Source organism: Thamnophis elegans, chromosome Z (genome assembly GCF_009769535.1).
Source record: "Thamnophis elegans isolate rThaEle1 chromosome Z, rThaEle1.pri, whole genome shotgun sequence".
NCBI classification, from domain to species: domain Eukaryota; kingdom Metazoa; phylum Chordata; class Lepidosauria; order Squamata; family Colubridae; genus Thamnophis; species Thamnophis elegans.
This window is the reverse complement of record NC_045558.1, coordinates 106,379,130-106,397,481: the sequence shown is the minus strand read 5'-3', so window position 1 is coordinate 106,397,481 and position 18,352 is coordinate 106,379,130. Positions and strand designations below refer to the sequence as shown.

General features: G+C 41.1%; 1 protein-coding gene across 3 annotated transcripts in view; it reads right to left on the bottom strand.

Annotated features, from left to right (window-relative positions):
* Nucleotides 1-17,731, bottom strand: part of LOC116522913 (AP-2 complex subunit alpha-1) — a 47,965-nt gene extending 30,234 nt beyond the window's left edge. For 2 of the 3 annotated variants that reach the window (XR_004257011.1, XM_032238015.1), the window contains exons 1-6: nucleotides 17,567-17,730; nucleotides 8,739-8,807; nucleotides 4,364-4,506; nucleotides 2,579-2,772; nucleotides 1,892-2,021; nucleotides 901-1,002 (exon numbers count right to left, since the gene is read on the bottom strand). Coding sequence is in view for 2 of the 3 variants with exons in the window: in XM_032238015.1 (XP_032093906.1) it covers nucleotides 901-1,002; nucleotides 1,892-2,021; nucleotides 2,579-2,772; nucleotides 4,364-4,506; nucleotides 8,739-8,807; nucleotides 17,567-17,633 (705 nt within the window). In the remaining variant the exon portion in view is untranslated. Of the gene's footprint in view, nucleotides 1-900; nucleotides 1,003-1,891; nucleotides 2,022-2,578; nucleotides 2,773-4,363; nucleotides 4,507-8,738; nucleotides 8,808-17,566 lie in introns of all 3 variants that reach the window. The other variant, XM_032238016.1, reaches the window with a different exon arrangement.
* Between the last annotated feature and the right edge of the window lie 621 nt (nucleotides 17,732-18,352).

Sequence of the window (18,352 nt, the reverse complement as noted above, 5' to 3'; positions counted from 1 at the left end):
GATAAAAACTTTTTTTTTTCCTTACTGGGAAGTATGCAGGTGTTCCCTTAGCTCCAGCGGGGCTGAAGGCCCCTCCTGCCATCAAAACTTTTTGCCACTGTTTCGGTGGGCATGGCTTGGTGAGGGGTTCATGTGACTGAGTGTGTGGGAGTGATGTCAAGTTGGCCATGCCCACTCAGTCACATGCCCCCATTTAGCCACACCCACCAAACCAGTAGTAAAAAAAAATTAAACCCACCCCTGACAGGAACATTACATTTACTTGGAAAGATGTTAAGGAAAACAGTCTGGTCTTCCGGGACAGTACAGTACATATTAAGGAAGACTGAAGCCTTAACACTGAAGTTTACAGAAAATGCACACACACAGATCAATGTTTACATTTTGATTCTCACCACCCACTGGAGTACCAATGGGGAGTAAGTAGAACCCTATACCATCACGCTGAAGGTTTGCCTACCATCAAAAAAGAAAAAGAAAAATATTAAAAATATATCAAGGAAACAAAGCTACTAAAAGATCCAGTAGGAGCTCCTGTATAACAGGCAAAAGAGAACATCAAACACACCAAAGTTGTTGTTTATTCCATATGTTGCAGGAATATCTGAAAAGCTCAGAAGGATTTTCAACCGATATAACATACATGAACATTTTAAACTAAGAATATACTAAGGAAAATGCTTTTCCACCCAAGTATAAAACACCCAGACCAGTTGTGGGTTTCAATTTATTTTACTACTGGTTCGCTCATACATGCGCGTGCAACAAGAAAGTCCAGTTGTCTTTTGGAAAAGTACCTCTGGGTCTACTACAAATGTTTAAAAAATGCTGAAACAAAACATGGCAGTGCAATCATGCTAAGCAAAGAAATGGATTCTTGGCTCTCCTTTCTTCACTTACCCTGCTGAGCCTGGATACTGCCAGAGAGACACATGTCTTGAAGTCATCAGGATTTTTTTTGCAGAGGCAAGCAATGAGGCTGACAGCAGCTGTGACCACACCCTGTATTGTGGGGAGAAAGATGAAAAACTGAGACCACTTCTGTAAGAACTGTAACAAGCAATCAATGAAGAAACTGACAGTAAAATCACAGATTGTGTGCTCATGTAATATCTTGCTTAACGATCACAGGTGAGTTGCTTAATTACTGTGAAGGAAGAGAAGTAATTCTAGCAGAGCCACATTATTTTCACTTAGTGACCTATTGCTACATGAGGGAATTGCCAGGATCAATTGTGACCATTATGTGAGGACTACCAGGTAGGACAGAAATGATGAGACCAGATGGCCAAAAAATTTGAAAGGTACTAAGTTGGAAGAAGGTCAATATTCTCATAACTTCTGTTCTTACTAATTTTATTTTATTTTATTAAATAATTTTTGTAACCATAATATATGGTATGCCATATTGTAAATTAATTAAATAAATTTGATATTTGGAATACAATAATTCACAAAACTAGGAACAAGATTAATATTAATTAAACTTCATTGGTCGCATTTAGTTTCACATATATGGTATGAATACACCTCTTTTAATAGCTTGGTTCCTGCATTTAAGGGAGTAAGAACGGAATGTTGAGGGGACTCTACTATATCAGTGTTTTTCAACCTTTTTTGTGCAAAGGCACACTTTTTTCATGAAAAAAATCACGAGGCACACCACCATTAGAAAATGTTAAAAAAATTTAACTCTGTGCCTATATTGACTATATATAAAGTGTTTTTCCCACGGCACACCTTACACTATGTCACGGCACACTAGTGTGCCGTGGCACAGTGGTTGAAAAACACTGTACTATAAACCGGGAGGACGTACCATATGCAAATTATTGCGAGGGTGACAAATGATTTCATATCCAAAGAATAGAACTTGAAAGGGACAACATACCATGTGCTGGTCATTCAAAAGATGCACCACACGTGACGTCCATTCTCCCATGGGCACCAAATCAGGTGAAGTTTTGTAGAGGCGCAAGAGGCAGAGAGCAGCACTCTGCTTCACACTGTCCATAGTATCACTGAGGACAAGGACAAAAAAGGATGAGGACAAGGATTTTATTAGAGGAATGATCATGTCTTGCTATTGGGAAGTTTTAGGTTCAATCTTTGATGTTACCCGATAAAAGGATCAGACAGCTGGTAATAGAGAAAATACTTGATGCTTGAGGTATTGGAGAACCTCTTGTAGTCTTCCCCAATTTGAAGTATGAGCAATTGAGACCCAAAATTGTGCTGAACCACAATTCCCAAAAGTTTCCATTGAGAGACACTTGGTGTTGTACTACCTCCAGATATTACAGAACATTGCTAAAATCTGCCCAAACCCAGATATTTTGGATATATCCAAGGCTACAATTCTTGGAATTTTCACCATTCTTTTTGGATGGAAATTCTGGGGATTTTCAATGAAACTGGAGGGTCTAGGGTGGGATCCGAATGGTGTAAATAATGCCATGCTGGTGAGTAACATAATCTCTTCTGTTATAAATTATCTTCTGATATATCTAAATGTAATAATGAAAACTATCCAACTTACTCCATATAGTTAGTCCTTTCTATATTGACGCTATCTTACCCAGCCACCAGGATTCGTGGGATCTCGGAAGCAAAGGCCTCTGCCATCTCACGGCTGCCAACATTGGCAATGCAGTGTAGGGCTAGGCACATGAAGGTGGGATTGCGACTTGCCAAGTCATTCTTGATAGCATTGTTGATGAGACGGATCAGCTCACTATTGGAGTTTACCAGCACTGAAATGAATAGGTAGCCCTAGAGGAGTAGACCAAAAGGCACAGAAAGAACAAAGGATAAATTAAGCACTGCAGGGCAACCAGAGGCATACCTTTATTAAAGGGATCAATCAATGGTCCTCCAAGAAAATCAATAGTCCTCCAAGTCTTGAGGCACTACAAATCTCAGCAGGCCTAGCCAGCATAGCTGTGGTCAGGAATGCTGGGAACTGTAGTTAGGAATAATTGCATTTCCTCCAATCCTGCTTCAGTGAGGCAAATGGCATGCAAAGGATCACTTTGTTCTTCAGCAGACAAGGGCTGTTGTAAAGTTGGCCAGATGCACAAAAGTGATAAGAGTGTGTAGTCAATTAATTTTGATTTCTCCTCTGGAACGTAAGTTTGCAGAAACCTTTCCTTTGGCACTTTCATTAACTGCCCCACTATTTCCCTCCAAAGCACGGGGAATATTTTTTTTCCTTTTTTCAAATTTCAACAAGCTCAGCTACTGCTTTATTAGGGAATAACAATACTTGTCATCTTATCAGAATGGCTCCTAATTCAAAAAGAAAAAATGCATCTTGTGATATTATTTGAAAAAGGGGAAGAATGGAATGCTCAAATCTCCACTGAAGATAAAATAACAATCAAGATGGGAACACTGATTCTGGATAGCAATGATCAGTGGTGGGATTCAAAATATTTTATTACCAGTTCAGTGGGCGTGGCTTGGTAGGTATGGCAGGCGAACAATATTGCAAAATCCCCATTTCCTCCCCACTCCTGGGGGAAGGATACTGTAAAATCTCCATTTCCACCTCACTCCTGGGGGAAGGATACTGTAAAGTCTCTATTCCCTCCCCACTCCACTAACCTGCTTTCCAACTCTGTTCCCCTGTGCAGGGCAACAAAAGAAGACCCAGTTGATCAGCTAGGGCTCCGATCACCTGGGACTCGGGAGGCAACAAATAGATTGGGCGGGGACAGTTAGAGGTTCTCCGAACTACTCAATATTTCAGCTACCAGTTCGCCAGAACCTGTCAGAACAGGCTGAATACCACCTCTGGCAACAATCCATAAGATTATAAAAGTGAGGCTAGAAGGAATTGTGCATCTTAGTGCTTTAATTTGGTTTTTTTCATTCAGTAACTTGCAGGAGGAAGGCATTGCCATAGTACAAGTAAACTAAGCCATAATATTATTTAGACAAATGTATATGCAGCAACTATGTTTTGTTTACTTCCATTTAAAGCATAGCATGCTGCATGAACTCAGCCATTTGACTACATTCCTGGAGCCAGCATGTGCATCATTAGAAGGTCAGACTAGATTTAGTAGAACCCAGGCTGATCTTGTGCCAATTATCCTTTCTCCTACAACCTGAAAGGTTCGTTGTGTGGATTATATAAATCTGAGCATAACAATGTTGGAGGCTGAACAGGATAATCTAAATATAATATATAATTCAAAATCAGAACCAGAATCTTCCAAATACAATGTGTTAAAAGCCTTTTCTCTCCACTGAAATATATCACTAGTGTAATTTACTTTTCACAAGAAAAATCAAAATAACGAGCTAGTAAAATCCAGGATTTGTTTTTAAAAATCCCACTACCATTGGGATTACTTACAATTTGTTTTTCTGTGTATTTGTTGGAGCTGAGCAAGTTGACTGCCTCCATATGCCCAAAGTCGATGTCATGGCCCAACAGGAAGATGAAAAGCAGCTTGCAGACATATTTCTTCTTGCTGTAACCATCTAAGGCTTTATCTCCTGAGAGGGGAGAGTGACAGGTGGGGAGTGGGGCAGGAAGATCACTTGCCCTGCTGGAAGGAGAGAGGCATCTGCAAGGCAACTTGGAGGGGAAAAGGACAGCTACAACAGCACCTTGACCTTCTATTACAAGCCCTCAGAAAGCCACTTTTGTCAGCAGGAGTCAAGGTCACAGGTAATATCTTCCTGTTTTCCTTTTTATGTGGCCAAATTTCCTGATAGATTACTTTTCTCAATTACTCCTCCAGAGACCCAGTTTGAAGGGGGCTTCAAACTGGCATAATATTTTATTCTGATACTCCATCTTTAGATTGGAGTACCAAGATAGGGAAAGCTCTAGAGCAGTGGTTCTCAACCTGTGGGTCGGGACCCCTTTGGGAGTCGAACAACCCTTTCACAGGGGTCGCCTAAGACCATCGGAAAACACGTATTTTCGATGGTCTTAGGAACCGAGACACCAATTTTATGGTTGGGGGTCACCACAAAATGAGGAACTGTATTAAAGGGTTACGGCATTGGGAAGGTTGAGAACCACTGCTCTAGAGTCTAGTTCATCAGATACCTCAATGGCATAAATGAAGCTGCCAATGGATTTAGAAATTCCGTTTACCACAAAAGTCACATTGGGGAACAGTAATGGCCTTGATTAACACTTCCCATCAATTCTCGATTACTCTGATCAATGAAGCAGAGAAGAACAGAGTTCTCTTTTTGTCCATTCATTTATATTCTGATGAAAAAAGATATGTTTTGCTTCTATCTATGGACATCAGTGAATGCATTCATAAGAATACACATCAATGAGAAAATAATACTATTTGAAAGTATTATAAAACACACTTCTGCTCCAATCTACAGATCAATTTTGGACTGCAACTGGATTTTTCACATTCTCAAACTCCAACGATTGAAAGATTTACAGTAGAAAAAAATGAATGGACTATAATTTGAACTTTGGGGCAAGAAATCATTCTTGTGCATTGTTATGACTACCTAATAGTACCTTTTTTCCTGCAATTTTGACAGTTGTCATAAATGTTTTTATCAGTGCATATAGGAAAGGTTGGCATTCATAACCAAAGTGGAAGCATTAGAGATCAAAGGCAACCAAGAAAAATGATAGCCAGATGTTCTTTCTTGGAAATGATTAAGATGCTAAATGGGTTAAGAACTTTGGATATAATATACTGATGAAACAATAGGAAAATATGTGGCTGAAAGTATTGAGATTTACATTGTTATGATTTAAAAGGTATTTTTATGATGTAACATTGGTTTTACACTCCAGAAAAACTGTCTGAAAGAATGTATGAAAGTGTTGAAAATGTGGACAATATTAAGGGTCAATTTATCCTGCCTGATGGTAAAAAAGCCAGAAAATATTGCATTTAAAGACACATAGTGAATTATATCCACAATGGGGGAATGGCTGGTGAAGATGACAGAATTCACACAGATGACAAAAGTTAACTTGTCTGATAAGAGAAAGGGCAATAACCACATTTATTAATGATTGGAAACCCCTCATAACTTTTTTGCTGAAAAAAGAAAAAAATGAATTTATAATTTATGAGTTTGATGATTCAGAAGATGTAGATTATGTAAAGGAGATTATATCATAGCCTTAGAAAAGGAGAGGATAAAATATAAATGTACTTGTGACTGTGGTAGAATCTGATGCTGAATTAGGAGATGGGGGAGTAAAGGGAATTATTAGCCTTGCATCAATGCTATGTAGGATCCCCTAATTTCTTCTTGGCATTTAACTATGCTTTAGTTTGGCAAGATTTTGTCTAAGGACAACCATATAATAAAAATAACCCATTTTGATCTTTTACACATGTTGTGCACACCTGAAGTAATTGCTGTTAACAAGATCAGAACACACTTCTTTATAACTTTTTTCTTTCTCTTTTGTTTCTCTTTATTTCTTTGCATTCTTTCATTCAGTATCACTTCTCTTTTTTAATGTTTATGAAAAGAATTTGTATATATAATAAGAAATAGATTCAAAGAAAAAACTATAGTAAATGTGGAAAAAGAAAGAAAATCAAAAAGAGATAGAAAAAAGAAAAAGAGAAGAGAAACATGAAAAAAAATATAATTAAGTGGTTTCTGATTTTATACCTGGCAGTTATTGATACAATTTTAATTGAACATCTTTCTCTAGATTTCATTATAATTCCCTTCTTCCTACAGCATGTTCTTTTTAATCATCAAAACCCTAAGTCACAAAATCATTTTCTTTTTTATACAGAATTGATAAGAGATTTCCAATCATTGATGTATGTCAATATAACAACAATCTTTAATTAAAAAGTTTAGTTATTTCAACAAGTTTTGTGAATTTTAGCAACCAGTCTTCCAAAGTGGGAAATGTTGAATCTTTCCATATTTATGCATATAATAATCTGGCAGAAATGTTACATATTGAAATACTCTTAGGAAGTTTTTTTTAAGTATGCATTCATTGGTCCTAAAAATCAAAGTTCTGTCTTCTACTGAATAGTAATCTTTAAAATTCTATGTATCAACATGTGTGTTTGAATCCAAAACTTTAGCTATTTATATGCCCACCAACCATGACAGAATGTTCCTTCATGTGTTTCATATTTCCAACGTACATTTGGAATGCCTTTATAAGTTCTAGATAATGTTGTTAGAATTAGGTATAACCTTTCCATATATGTTATTACATTTTCTCTTTTTTAACAGAATAACGGTAACACAGTTATAATCATTTTGGGAGCAGAAGATTTGCAGAGAAGATTACATAAACCAGTAATTAAAATTTCTTTTATTTTTATTTTTTGTGAACATCTATGGATACGGATGTTTGGATCCAAACCTGTCAAGTAGATTCAAACAGAGGGATAAAGACATTATGTTATTTGGAAATCTGAATTAGCATGTGTGTGTATGTATGTCCAATCAATTCACTTCCTTTATGTTGGGCTAGTTTTCAAGAGCATAGCTGTCTACTTTGGATAAGAAGATTTTGCCTAAAATAATTGAACTTGTTGTTGCTTTCTCCTATGGAGCTCTTGTTCCTGCCTTTAGCTAAACCTTTGGCATGAGCAGCTGAAGTGTGCATTCCAAGAAGCTACTTCCCTGATTTAATGTCCTGACCTTAGAGATAACAAACTGACACTTGTTAAATCTTGCTAATCAAAGCTGAAGCATGGAATGATGAACAAGGAAATATAGGAGGAGGAGGAGTTGTTCCTTTCCATAACAATATGAATTGTGCTGCAAAAATCTCAGATATATGGAAATTAATATTGAGATCAAGGAGGGACAGAGTTGCATCTAATGGGCTAAATGGAAATAACTTCTGGGAGAAATAACCCTTGAGTTTCATTAGATAGGAATTTACTTTACAGTGCTGTGTAGGGTACTGACACAGGCAACTCCTGGACAGAGAAGAGACAGGAAACTCCTAGTTCAATTTGAGGGCTTAGAATTACAGGCATCCACAGGAAAAACAAATGACGGCACATATATGAGCCACGGTGGCTCAGTGGTTAGAGTGCAGTACTGTAGGTTATTTCTGCTGATTGCCGGCTGCCAGCAGTTTGCCAGATCGAATCTCACCAGGCTCAAGTTTGACTCAGCCTTCCGTCCTTCCAAGGTGGGTAAAATGAGGCTCCAGTTTGTTGGGGGGCAATATGCTAACTCTGAAAACCACTTAGAGAGGGCTGTAAAGTATTATGAAGCGGTATATAAGTCTAAGTGCTATTACTATATAATGATATCATTACAAAAAATCCACAAACTACTTTTGTCAGATGTAGGACACAAATAATCATACCATGTATAAGATGCTATAAAATGTGTCATCATTTTGACATCATTGTAGTTTATTATAGTCAATACCACCTAAAAGCAGATATTTTCGACTTTATTTCATTGTTCCAGCTGGAACAGGTTAGCTTTTCAGCATCTGAACCTTGAATCCCACAGAAATGCTACACAGAGTTGCTTTCTACAAAGCATCAGTGATATGTATAATACAAGTTAGATGATAATGCTTAAACTGGCTTGAAAAGTGCTAGAGAAAAGCCTGGTTGTCAAGGGAGAGAGAGAACAAAAACAGGAGACAGTGAGTAAACTGGACTGAGTCACTGACAGAACTAGAGCAGGGATTTGTGGTGAGAAAAAGATGGATTATACTGCAAAATATCAAAAGAAAGAAGGGGAGAAGAAGGAAAAAATACAGTACAAGAACTCACCCTTAAATTTGGATCGGATATTGGCCAACTCCTTGTTAATTCGTTTAATTTCAGCCTCTTTACTCTTACCTGGAAATGAGAAGCAAGGAATAAAACATGGATAATACCCAACCTCCATACATAATCATCTGGGTATTTGCATAGTGCTGATTGCATGAAACAACTAAAATAAATATGATGAAGAAAGTGGTCAGATGCATATCTGTAAATGCCAAGAGATAATGACAAATTGCCACATATGCTTCTTGAGTAAAACAGCATGAAAAAGCAAAACCTCCCCCAACCTATTCTCCTCTAAATGAATTCGATGCAATTCCCACATATATGGAAATACCATCTCAGAGAAGGCTGCTGTATATTAAAACCCAGGAGCTACAGGGTCAAACAGGAGGCTCATATTTTTGATCAGAACAGGAAGAGGCAGTCTGCATTATTGTACTGTTTTTCTTCAATCAAAATACATTCTTCTCAAGCCATTGTTCAGCAACAGCTAGTGAAAAGGTATTTAGGTGAAAGGAATGGTGTAATTTGCTTCTGGTACCAATTCAAGGTGCTGGTGTCTATTCACACAAACATTTACATTTATTTGTGACAGTGTGTGAAGGAATCTCTTTCCATATATTCCAACTCATTATAGTAAGATCATGCTTAAAAGCCCTGCTCCAGTGCCATGCTGATCTGCAATTAGCAGATGCCCACTAATTGTTCCAGGCTATGGATGGCTCCCAAGTAAGTCAGGCCTGGTGTCTATTATCCTTCTGGCCCTAGGCAAATATATTTTAATTCTTTTTCATACATATGATTCATATTTGAAATGTTATACTGAGACACTTTCTTAAGCAGTCTTTATCTGATGTCCATACGTTTTGTTTTTATGTTGTATATTTTTGTCATTTTATTTGTTTTCATAATAGCTTTTAGAGTGTGGTAAGCTGCTGTAGAAAAATATGTTACAGAGGAACAAAAGCATAATAAATAAATAAATAATAACATTCAGAGAAAAGTTTAGTGTGTACACACCCTAGGCCTAGGGGCTGTTTTGCAATTAAAATCATTTTTCCGCAGTTGTGGATTTTCTATATCTTAGAGTCCCTTGGTACTTTCTGAGGTGATAAGGCTCAGGCATCAGTATAACAGAGCAATGCACCCATTCTTGGATAGTTGCAAAAACCATTGCAACATTGCTACATAAGACAGAGAATACAGATCTACATCTAACAAACCTGGAGAGTAAATGCTCCCAGGAGGTTAAGAGAACATTTGTCCTAACAGGCAGAAGATGTTCACAATTAAGTTAGCTCAGCAGGATGAGGGCTGAAATAAATAAAGGGATTTTATGTATAAATGCTCCTTAGGATGGAGCTGTTTTGTACAGGAGGAGTAGTGGCTGTGGAACATGAGGAAAAATGATTCCTTGTCCAGGATTTAAACCATTAAGTAGAAAGAAAGATGACATCACAGGAAGAGAAAGTTAGTTACTTGATTCAGAGAAATTGACTGTAAGAGGCCACATCTGTAACCTTAAATTTAAAAGTACAATATTAATAAACTCAGGTGCCAGTTGAGACTGGTAACAATTTCATTCATCAATAATAGTGTATAACATCTGTTGGACTTTATTTAAATGAACGTAGATGAAAATTAAATTGCTAAATTCTGCAATGGAAGTAAAGAGCTTTGAGCCCTTTGCTTTAAATAGTCCACCAATATCTTTTCTGCTAAATTAGGATTGCTGTATCTTTCCTTCCATTTCTTCTATAAAGTTCCCTTATTTAACACCATGCAACCAACAAGTACAGCACGATCTGTTTTAATAGTGGGGAAAGCTGTGCTAAAATAAGTGAAGGATGAAAATGAGAGGGAATATTATTTGATTTGAGATGTCTCAAATTACTTCAGAAGACATAATAATTTAAGAAACATTATTAAAGTAGATCCATCCGTCTCTAAGTGTGAAACAACGTACTAGTACATTTAATTCATTCATTCTTCTTTCAATGAAAGAAAAAAAAAAACCATCACCATCTTGAAAGATTACTCTTTGGGTTTCCAATCACAGAAGTATCTCCTAAAATGTCAATTCAAACCAGAAATACTTTCTTTAAATCATAATTTAACCACGAATTAGCCACTCATACAAAAGACAAGAATATTGAGATACGTGCATGTATTATCCTGCAGTTTATTCCCATGTTAGTTCATCATCTTGGGTTTCAGATTAACTGACAATGCGATTGGAGAGTTACCACAAGGTAGATGCTATTATTTACATCACACCATGGAGGCGATCCTTTCAAGGCTATCATATTTCTTTGTTTATTTCCTGGTTTGCATATTCCACAGATAAAAGGAAGATGACCAAAGAAGGCATTAGAACCCAAAACACATGCTTCCTTCTTTGACCTGCCAAAAGCAAATGATCCAAATACTACTACTTCTATTCCCTGTCTTGAGGCAGGGAAATCAGCCTCTAAAAAGAGAAAGCTGTGTTCCCTCAAACATTTCCTTCCTTCCTTCATAGGATGTTAAAACAAAAATCACACTCATAGGGGTCTCTCCTTTTGTCCCTATAGCACCCTGTTGAGGATATCTGAGGCCTGCCAACTTTTCTTTGCTTAAGAATTGCAGTTCCTTAAGAATCGGCAATGTAAGAGCTCTTTGTTCATCTCTCTGGGTAAATGCAACTGTATTCAGAAGTGGGAAATTCCTTTTCCAGGGCATGTTGTATTACAATTCCCATAATCCTTGTCCAGTGGCTTATGGTCAGGCTTATCTGAGTTAGAATTCAATAAAATCTAGAAACAGATTCCACTTTATAAGAAGATCAAAGAATATATGAATGCATATCTAAAACAATCCATGCCACAACAATCAGTGGCCACCATATCTGTAAAAACGTATTTACTTTATTTATCACATCCTGCTCATCCAACGGGAAGTTCACAGAAGTTCCAAGGGCCTGGATTTCACCATAGCTATGCTTTCTTGCACATCAGAAAGTCCTAAACTCAGTTTGAAGTTGACATTCCTTAGTTATGTGGCCATCAGATCTCATTCAATTTTGTTAGAAGGCCTCTTACATCTCCCTACAACCCCCCCAAAAAATATATGTGTTTAATATAAGATGCAGTCTTTTGTCTAACTTTTTGAACATAGCTCTTCCCAATTATTCCTCAATGCTTCCCTGGCTTCTTATTGCTTCATTTACTATTGCTAAATAAAGTCTAAATCAATCCAATCTGTTCTCTGTTGAAATTTCTCTCCCACAAGTTCCAGCCCCCCGTTTCTGCTCGTTTAGTGATTCAAAGATCTCACATAACATCCTAAAATGTGGACCCCCAAGCCATGGGAAATATATGCCTGACTTCTACTGATTATACAACACCAAAAAACATCAGGTCCTATTCATTCACCAATCTACACTATTTATAAACAGTATTTTCTGAAACACCGGATGGGCATTGCACAAGAAGGACATGGCTTCTTCATTTTTAATTGCTTTTACAAAAAATGTTGGCAGAAGCAGCTTTTGATGTCTATGCATTACAAGCTGCATCTAACAAAATACCATCTTCCTCACAGCTGTTAAAGCCACAGAACTTTCCTTTCCAATTTGGCTGTTTTAGGACAATACCTTTCTGGAAATGTGTCACAATCCCTTCCCAAATTGTTCTGACATCTCTAATCAGATATAAATGATGGGTAAGAAAACATAGTTATATAAAGCAATTTAAAAAGAGGCATGCTGAATTGTCTACTTGCATAAAAACAGAAGAAACTATACTCATATTATAAAGCACCATTGCTCTATAATGTTTTTTCCCCTTTAGATAAAAGATCTTACCCTTTTAATCACTCCTGTGAGCAACCTCAAAATCTTTTGTACAACAATTCCCATAATTCCTGGCTGGGAGTAATGGGAGTTATCACCTGAAATCTGGAGACCACTAGATAGCCTAATCCTGTTTTAGTTGAAGCTTTCAAATAATTCCATGGCATAAAATATTTTGCATGCAAAGAATGTGCATTACCACCACCATGGAGTTAAAATCTCTTCTGGTAATATTTTCAGAGATGTTAAAGAGACTAGCTGCTGTGGAACTAGGGCCAAAAATCCCACACATGGAAAGCCTCTGCCTCCAAGCAAATTGGCTTATATGGTCTGCTGGTGCTAGGCCAATTCACATGGCTACAGAATGACTTTTCCCTGAAATTTCAGCATACAGAAGTTGTTGCAACATAATTAAAACTACCTGATCAAATCAGCTTTTAATATGTTTTCCAGAACAGGGGAGTTATGCTTTTTTCTAGATTTGAATGTTTATTTGAATGTTTGAATGTTTATTTCATTTGTATGCTGCCCTTTTCCCCCGAAGGGGGACTCAGGGCGGCTCACAACTCAAACCAGGGAAGGGGGATACAGACAAATTAACAACAACACAAAACAATACATAATTTAAAACATGCAACAATCATACCATTCGAGATAGGGGCAATGGTTCTTTAGCCCCAGGCCTGTCAGAACAGCCAGGTTTTAAGGGCTTTGCGGAAGGCCTGGAGGGTGGTGAGGGTGCGAATCTCCACGGGGAGTTCATTCCAGAGGGTCGGAGCAGCCACAGAGAAGGCTCTCCTCCGGGTAGTCGCCAGTCGACACTGGCCGGCGGATGGAATTCAGAGGAGGCCTAGTCTGTGGGATCTAATCGGTCTGGTGGAGGTAATTGGCAGCAGGCGGTCTCTCAAGTACCCAGGTCCAATACCATGAAGGGCTTTATGTGACGACTAGCGCCTTGAAGCGTATCCGGAGACCAATAGGCAGCCAGTGCAGCTCGCGGAGGATAGGTGTTACGTGGGTAAACCGAGGTGCACCCACAATCGCTTGCGCGGCTGCATTCTGGACAAGCTGAAGTTGCCGAATGCTCTTCAAGGGCTGCCCGATGTAGAGCACGTTGCAGTAGACCAGTCTAGAGGTCACAAGGGCGCGAGTGACTGTTGTGAGGGCCTCCCGGTTCAGGTAGGGACGCAACTGGTGCACCAGGCGAACCTGGGCAAATGCCCCCCTGGTCACAGCTGACAAGTGGTGTTCAAAAGTCAGCTGTGGGTCCAGGAGGACTCCCAAATTGCGGACCCTGTCTGAGGGGAGTACTGTTTGACCCCCCAGCCTGAGAGATGGAACACTTGGCCAATTAGTAGGAGGGAAACACACCAGCCACTCGGTCTTATCTGGATTGAGTACAAGCTTGTTAACCCCCATCCAGTTCCTAACAGCCTCGAGGACCTCGCACATCACGTCAACCGCTTCATTGAGTTGGCACGGGGTGGACAGATACAGCTGCGTATCGTCCGCATACTGATGGTATTTTATCCCGTGCCGTCGAATGATCTCACCCAGCGGTTTCATGTAGATATTAAACAGGAGGGGGGACAGGACCGAACCCTGCGGTACCTCATAAGTCAGGGGCCTAGGGGTCGATCTCTGCCCTCCGACCAACACCGACTGCGACCTGTCCAAGAGGTAAGAGGAGAACCACCGTAGAACAGTGCCTCCCACCCCCACCTCCCGCAGTCGTCGCAGAAGGATACCATGGTCGATGGTATCGAAAGCCGCTGAGAGGTCAAGGAGCACTAGGACGGAGGCATAACCTCCATCCCTGGCTCTCCAGAGATCATCGATCAATGCGACCAAAGCGGTTTCCGTGCTGTAGCCAGGCCTAAATCCCGACTGGAAGGGATCTAGATAATCAGTTTCCTCCAAGGACCGCCAGAGCTGAAAGGCAACCACCTTCTCAACAACCTTCCCCACAAAGGGGAGGTTGGAGACTGGACGATAGTTGTTTAAGACGGCTGGATCCAAAGATGGCTTCTTCAGAAGGGGTCTCACCACCGCCGCCTTTAGAGCGGGGAGAAAGAACCCCTCCCAAAGGGAGGCGGTAACAACCGCCTGGATCCAGCCCCGTGTCACCTCGCTGCTGTTAGTGACCAGCCAGGAGGGGCACGGGTCCAGTACACATGTGGAGGTACTTACAGCTCCCATGGCCTTGTCCACGTCCTCAGGGGTAACAGCTTAAAAATCAATCCAGTGATGTCCTGCCAGATTCTCCCCTGGTGCCTCAGCTGGTTCTGCGCAATTGGAGTCCAGGTCCGCCCAAAGCCGAGCAACTTTATCCGCGAGGAATTGGACGTAATCCTCAGCTCTGCCTTGCAAAGGATCGCTCGTATCCCTCCTATTTAGGAGGGAACGGGTTATCCTGAACAAGGCGGCTGGGCGCGACTCAGCGGAAGCAATCAGAGAGGCAATGTGTGTTCTTTTAATCGTCCTAATTGCCCGGAGGTAAGCTCTGATACTAGATGTTAAAAGTGCTCGGTCTGACTCGGACTTACTGGATCTCCATCGTTGCTCTAGGCGTCTCTTTCGGCGCTTCATCTCCCTGAGTTCCTCAGTAAACCAAGGGGCCCTCCTGGATCCACTGCCTCGGATCGGCCGTAAAGGCGCAATCCGGTTAAGAGCCCCTGATGCTGCTGAATTCCAAGCAGCAACCAGAGTCTCCGCCGGACTGCGGACGAGGGTATCAGGAACAACCCCAAGCTCCGTCTGAAAGCCCAAAGGGTCCATAAGTCGCCTGGGGTGGAACCACTTAATTGGTTCCTCCTCCCTACAGTGGGGGTTTGGTCTCCGAAAGTCAAGCCTCAGTAGATAGTGGTCCGACCATGACAGGGGTAAGATCTCGCTACCCCTCAAACCAAGATCACAACTCCACTGCTACGAGAGGAATACGAGGTCGAGCATGTGACCCGCCGAGTGAGTCGGGCCCCAAATTACTTGGGTCAAGCCCATGGCTGTCATGGAAGCCATGAACTCCTGCGCTCCTTCAGAGTGCTCACCAAGCGAAGGCAAATTGAAATCCCCCAGAACCATAAGCCTGGGAAACTCAATTGCCAGCTCAGCTACTGACTCGAGGAGCGAGAGGAGGGCTGCTGCAACACTGTTGGGAGGCAGGTACGTTAACAGCAAGCCCACTTGACCCTTGAGGTCCAACATTTTTTCAATGAACTGCAGGGATGGTTTAGGCTAGAGGAAAATCAGTCAGAGCCTTAAAAAGATTGTGAGCTCTGTTGATTTCACTCTATAGAAAACTGCTCTAGGACTGCTATTTAGCCTTATTGAATATATTATTCTTGCAAAAGTAACAATGTTTTTTCATTTGCTGAAAAAAGAAAGGGCCAGGGCAAAGATTAGGATTCCTGAGAAGGAACTGGGGGGGGGGGGGGGGGAACTGAATCAAATGTAATATTAGTATTCAGCCACAATGAAACAACCATACCAAAATCTAAACAAAAAAAATCTAGATCTGACTTAAAATCTCTACATTTTAAAATATACTCTGTAACATCCTTGGTCTCCTGATCATTAGAGCTTTTTCATGACTAAAGAAGCATATCTGAAAAATAAGGGCAATTAATACAGGCTATCAAAGCCAGTAATTGGATGTTTTTTTCAGCATTACTGAAGGAAGCTACAAATATATGCTTTAACCATGCTCCATCAGGTTCACCCATTTGGCTTCAATGACAACTAAAACTTCTCCAATTTCAAATTGATATTAATGGGACATGAATGAAATAGAAAAGCTGTCAATTTATAGTGATTAGAAACCTTCCCCGGTTTTCACTTGTTTTCCATAGGACAATCTGAATTCCTCAATCTTTCTTTCTCTTATGGAGATTCTAAATAGCAACCTCTTATTTTTCAGCAACATGCCTGCAATAAGGCTTATATTTAGGCTGCAAAAATCCAGATGAGAAATATTGTACAAATTTCAAGGAGTTCTATATCATATATAGTGAGCCTACATTTAAGACCTTCTGCAAAGGTCCAAGAGTTCTTTTTTATGTCATCACACACAGACTTCCCAATACATACGATCTTTCCTCCAAATTTACAAAATCAAGCCCTAGCCTATCGCAGTTAGCAAGCATACTGTATTTATCCATCTGTCATATGACAGCTGCCTACCTCCATCTTTGGATTATATTTATATATAGGGGCAGCAGGAAGTAGAAGGGATGGAACCTTATCTCTAAGCAAATCTCAGAACCCCTTTCTTTATTCTCAACCACTATAATGACCTATAATCGATATTATAATTTCCCTATAATGGCCAAGATCCCCAATTTCCACCCCTCTAAACAACTTTTCCCACTTCTCTCCCCACCGCCCTCTTTTGTTAAATAATAATAATAATAATAATAATAATAATAATAATAATAATAATTCAGGATTAAGCAAAATAGCCAAAGCAAATACAAATCTCAGGTTGAATGATCTCCACGTTCAGGGGAGGGGGGGGGAGGCGCTTCAATTAACCAGCATCCTCGCTGCCTGTGCCATCTTTACCCAACTTGTACCCTCCTCCAATGACTGACAGGCCTCTGCCTATCTACCCAAACGGCGGGCATGTCTGGTGACTGGCAGCCTCGCCCTTACCTTGACATTAGGTGGCCTCCTTCTCCCAGCCTACCTGCTTTCTCTTTTCCGAAGCCACGCTGGGCAGAGGATCGGGCAGCAAGCGCCTCTCCCGGAGGTTCAAGTCTTTTGCCTTCAGTCGACTGAGCCCCCCCCCCCCCCCGAGCCCCCTAAACCCATCACCACACTTAAATCTTCCGCCACCAAGGACAATCACGGGCCGCTTCCATCCACCCACCCACTCAGCCTAATTCTCCCCAAGGTCCGATGCCTCCCTGCCTCCCTCCCCGCGCATATACACGATCCATTCGGTGCTGAAGGATCCCCCTCTGACCTCCCTGTCTTCCCCATAGCCGCAACCACTTACAGTTTCGGATATCGGAGATAAATACGGCCAGGCCCCGCATCCCGTCTCCCTTGGAAACGGCCGGCATGGTGACGATAGAGGATCGGGACCACGGCGATGCTCCGTTCCGCGCCCGAACCTGGCCCAGCTGCACCGAACCGACCCAAACATATCCGATTGGCCTCTTGTCCCATCCGTCACGAAACGTTTCCACTTGCTATTGGACAGAGGCTCCGCTTTTCAAACCCGCGGTGCTTTCTATGGGCGGAAATAACCCAGCCTTCTAAGGGATTGGCCGGTAGGTTTAAATCCCGCCTGCCCTTCTCCCTATTGGACCCGGTGAGTCTTAATGTCAAATAAGTCCCCTCTACAGCTCTGCGTTTTCTATTGGATGCAGGCCCACAAGAAGCCCACCTAATCCGGCCTCCCCTTCGGTTTGAATATCTTGATAGATTTTTAGAAATGTCACTCAAAGGTCGCCCCGCCCACTTCCTCTTCAGCTTGAGTGATGCTTCTTGCGAAATCAGCAGGCTGAATCTCGGCCCGCTATTGGGCGGGGAAGAGTTCTTGGAAGCTGTGTATTGGGCGAGACGTCCGCGTCCTCCGAGCCCAAGTCCCCGGTCTATTGGCCGAAAGGGCTGGCGGTGGAACGGCGGCAAAAGAAAGGCTGCGGAGGAGAGAGGCCTGGAAACGGAGCTGCTTTGCTTGGAAAAGAGCGGCGGGGACCGTCATCAAGTTTCAGCCAATTGGCTTCGGGAGGAGAAGGCACGACAAGCAAGGGCGGTCGGATGTAGAAAGATTTCTGCC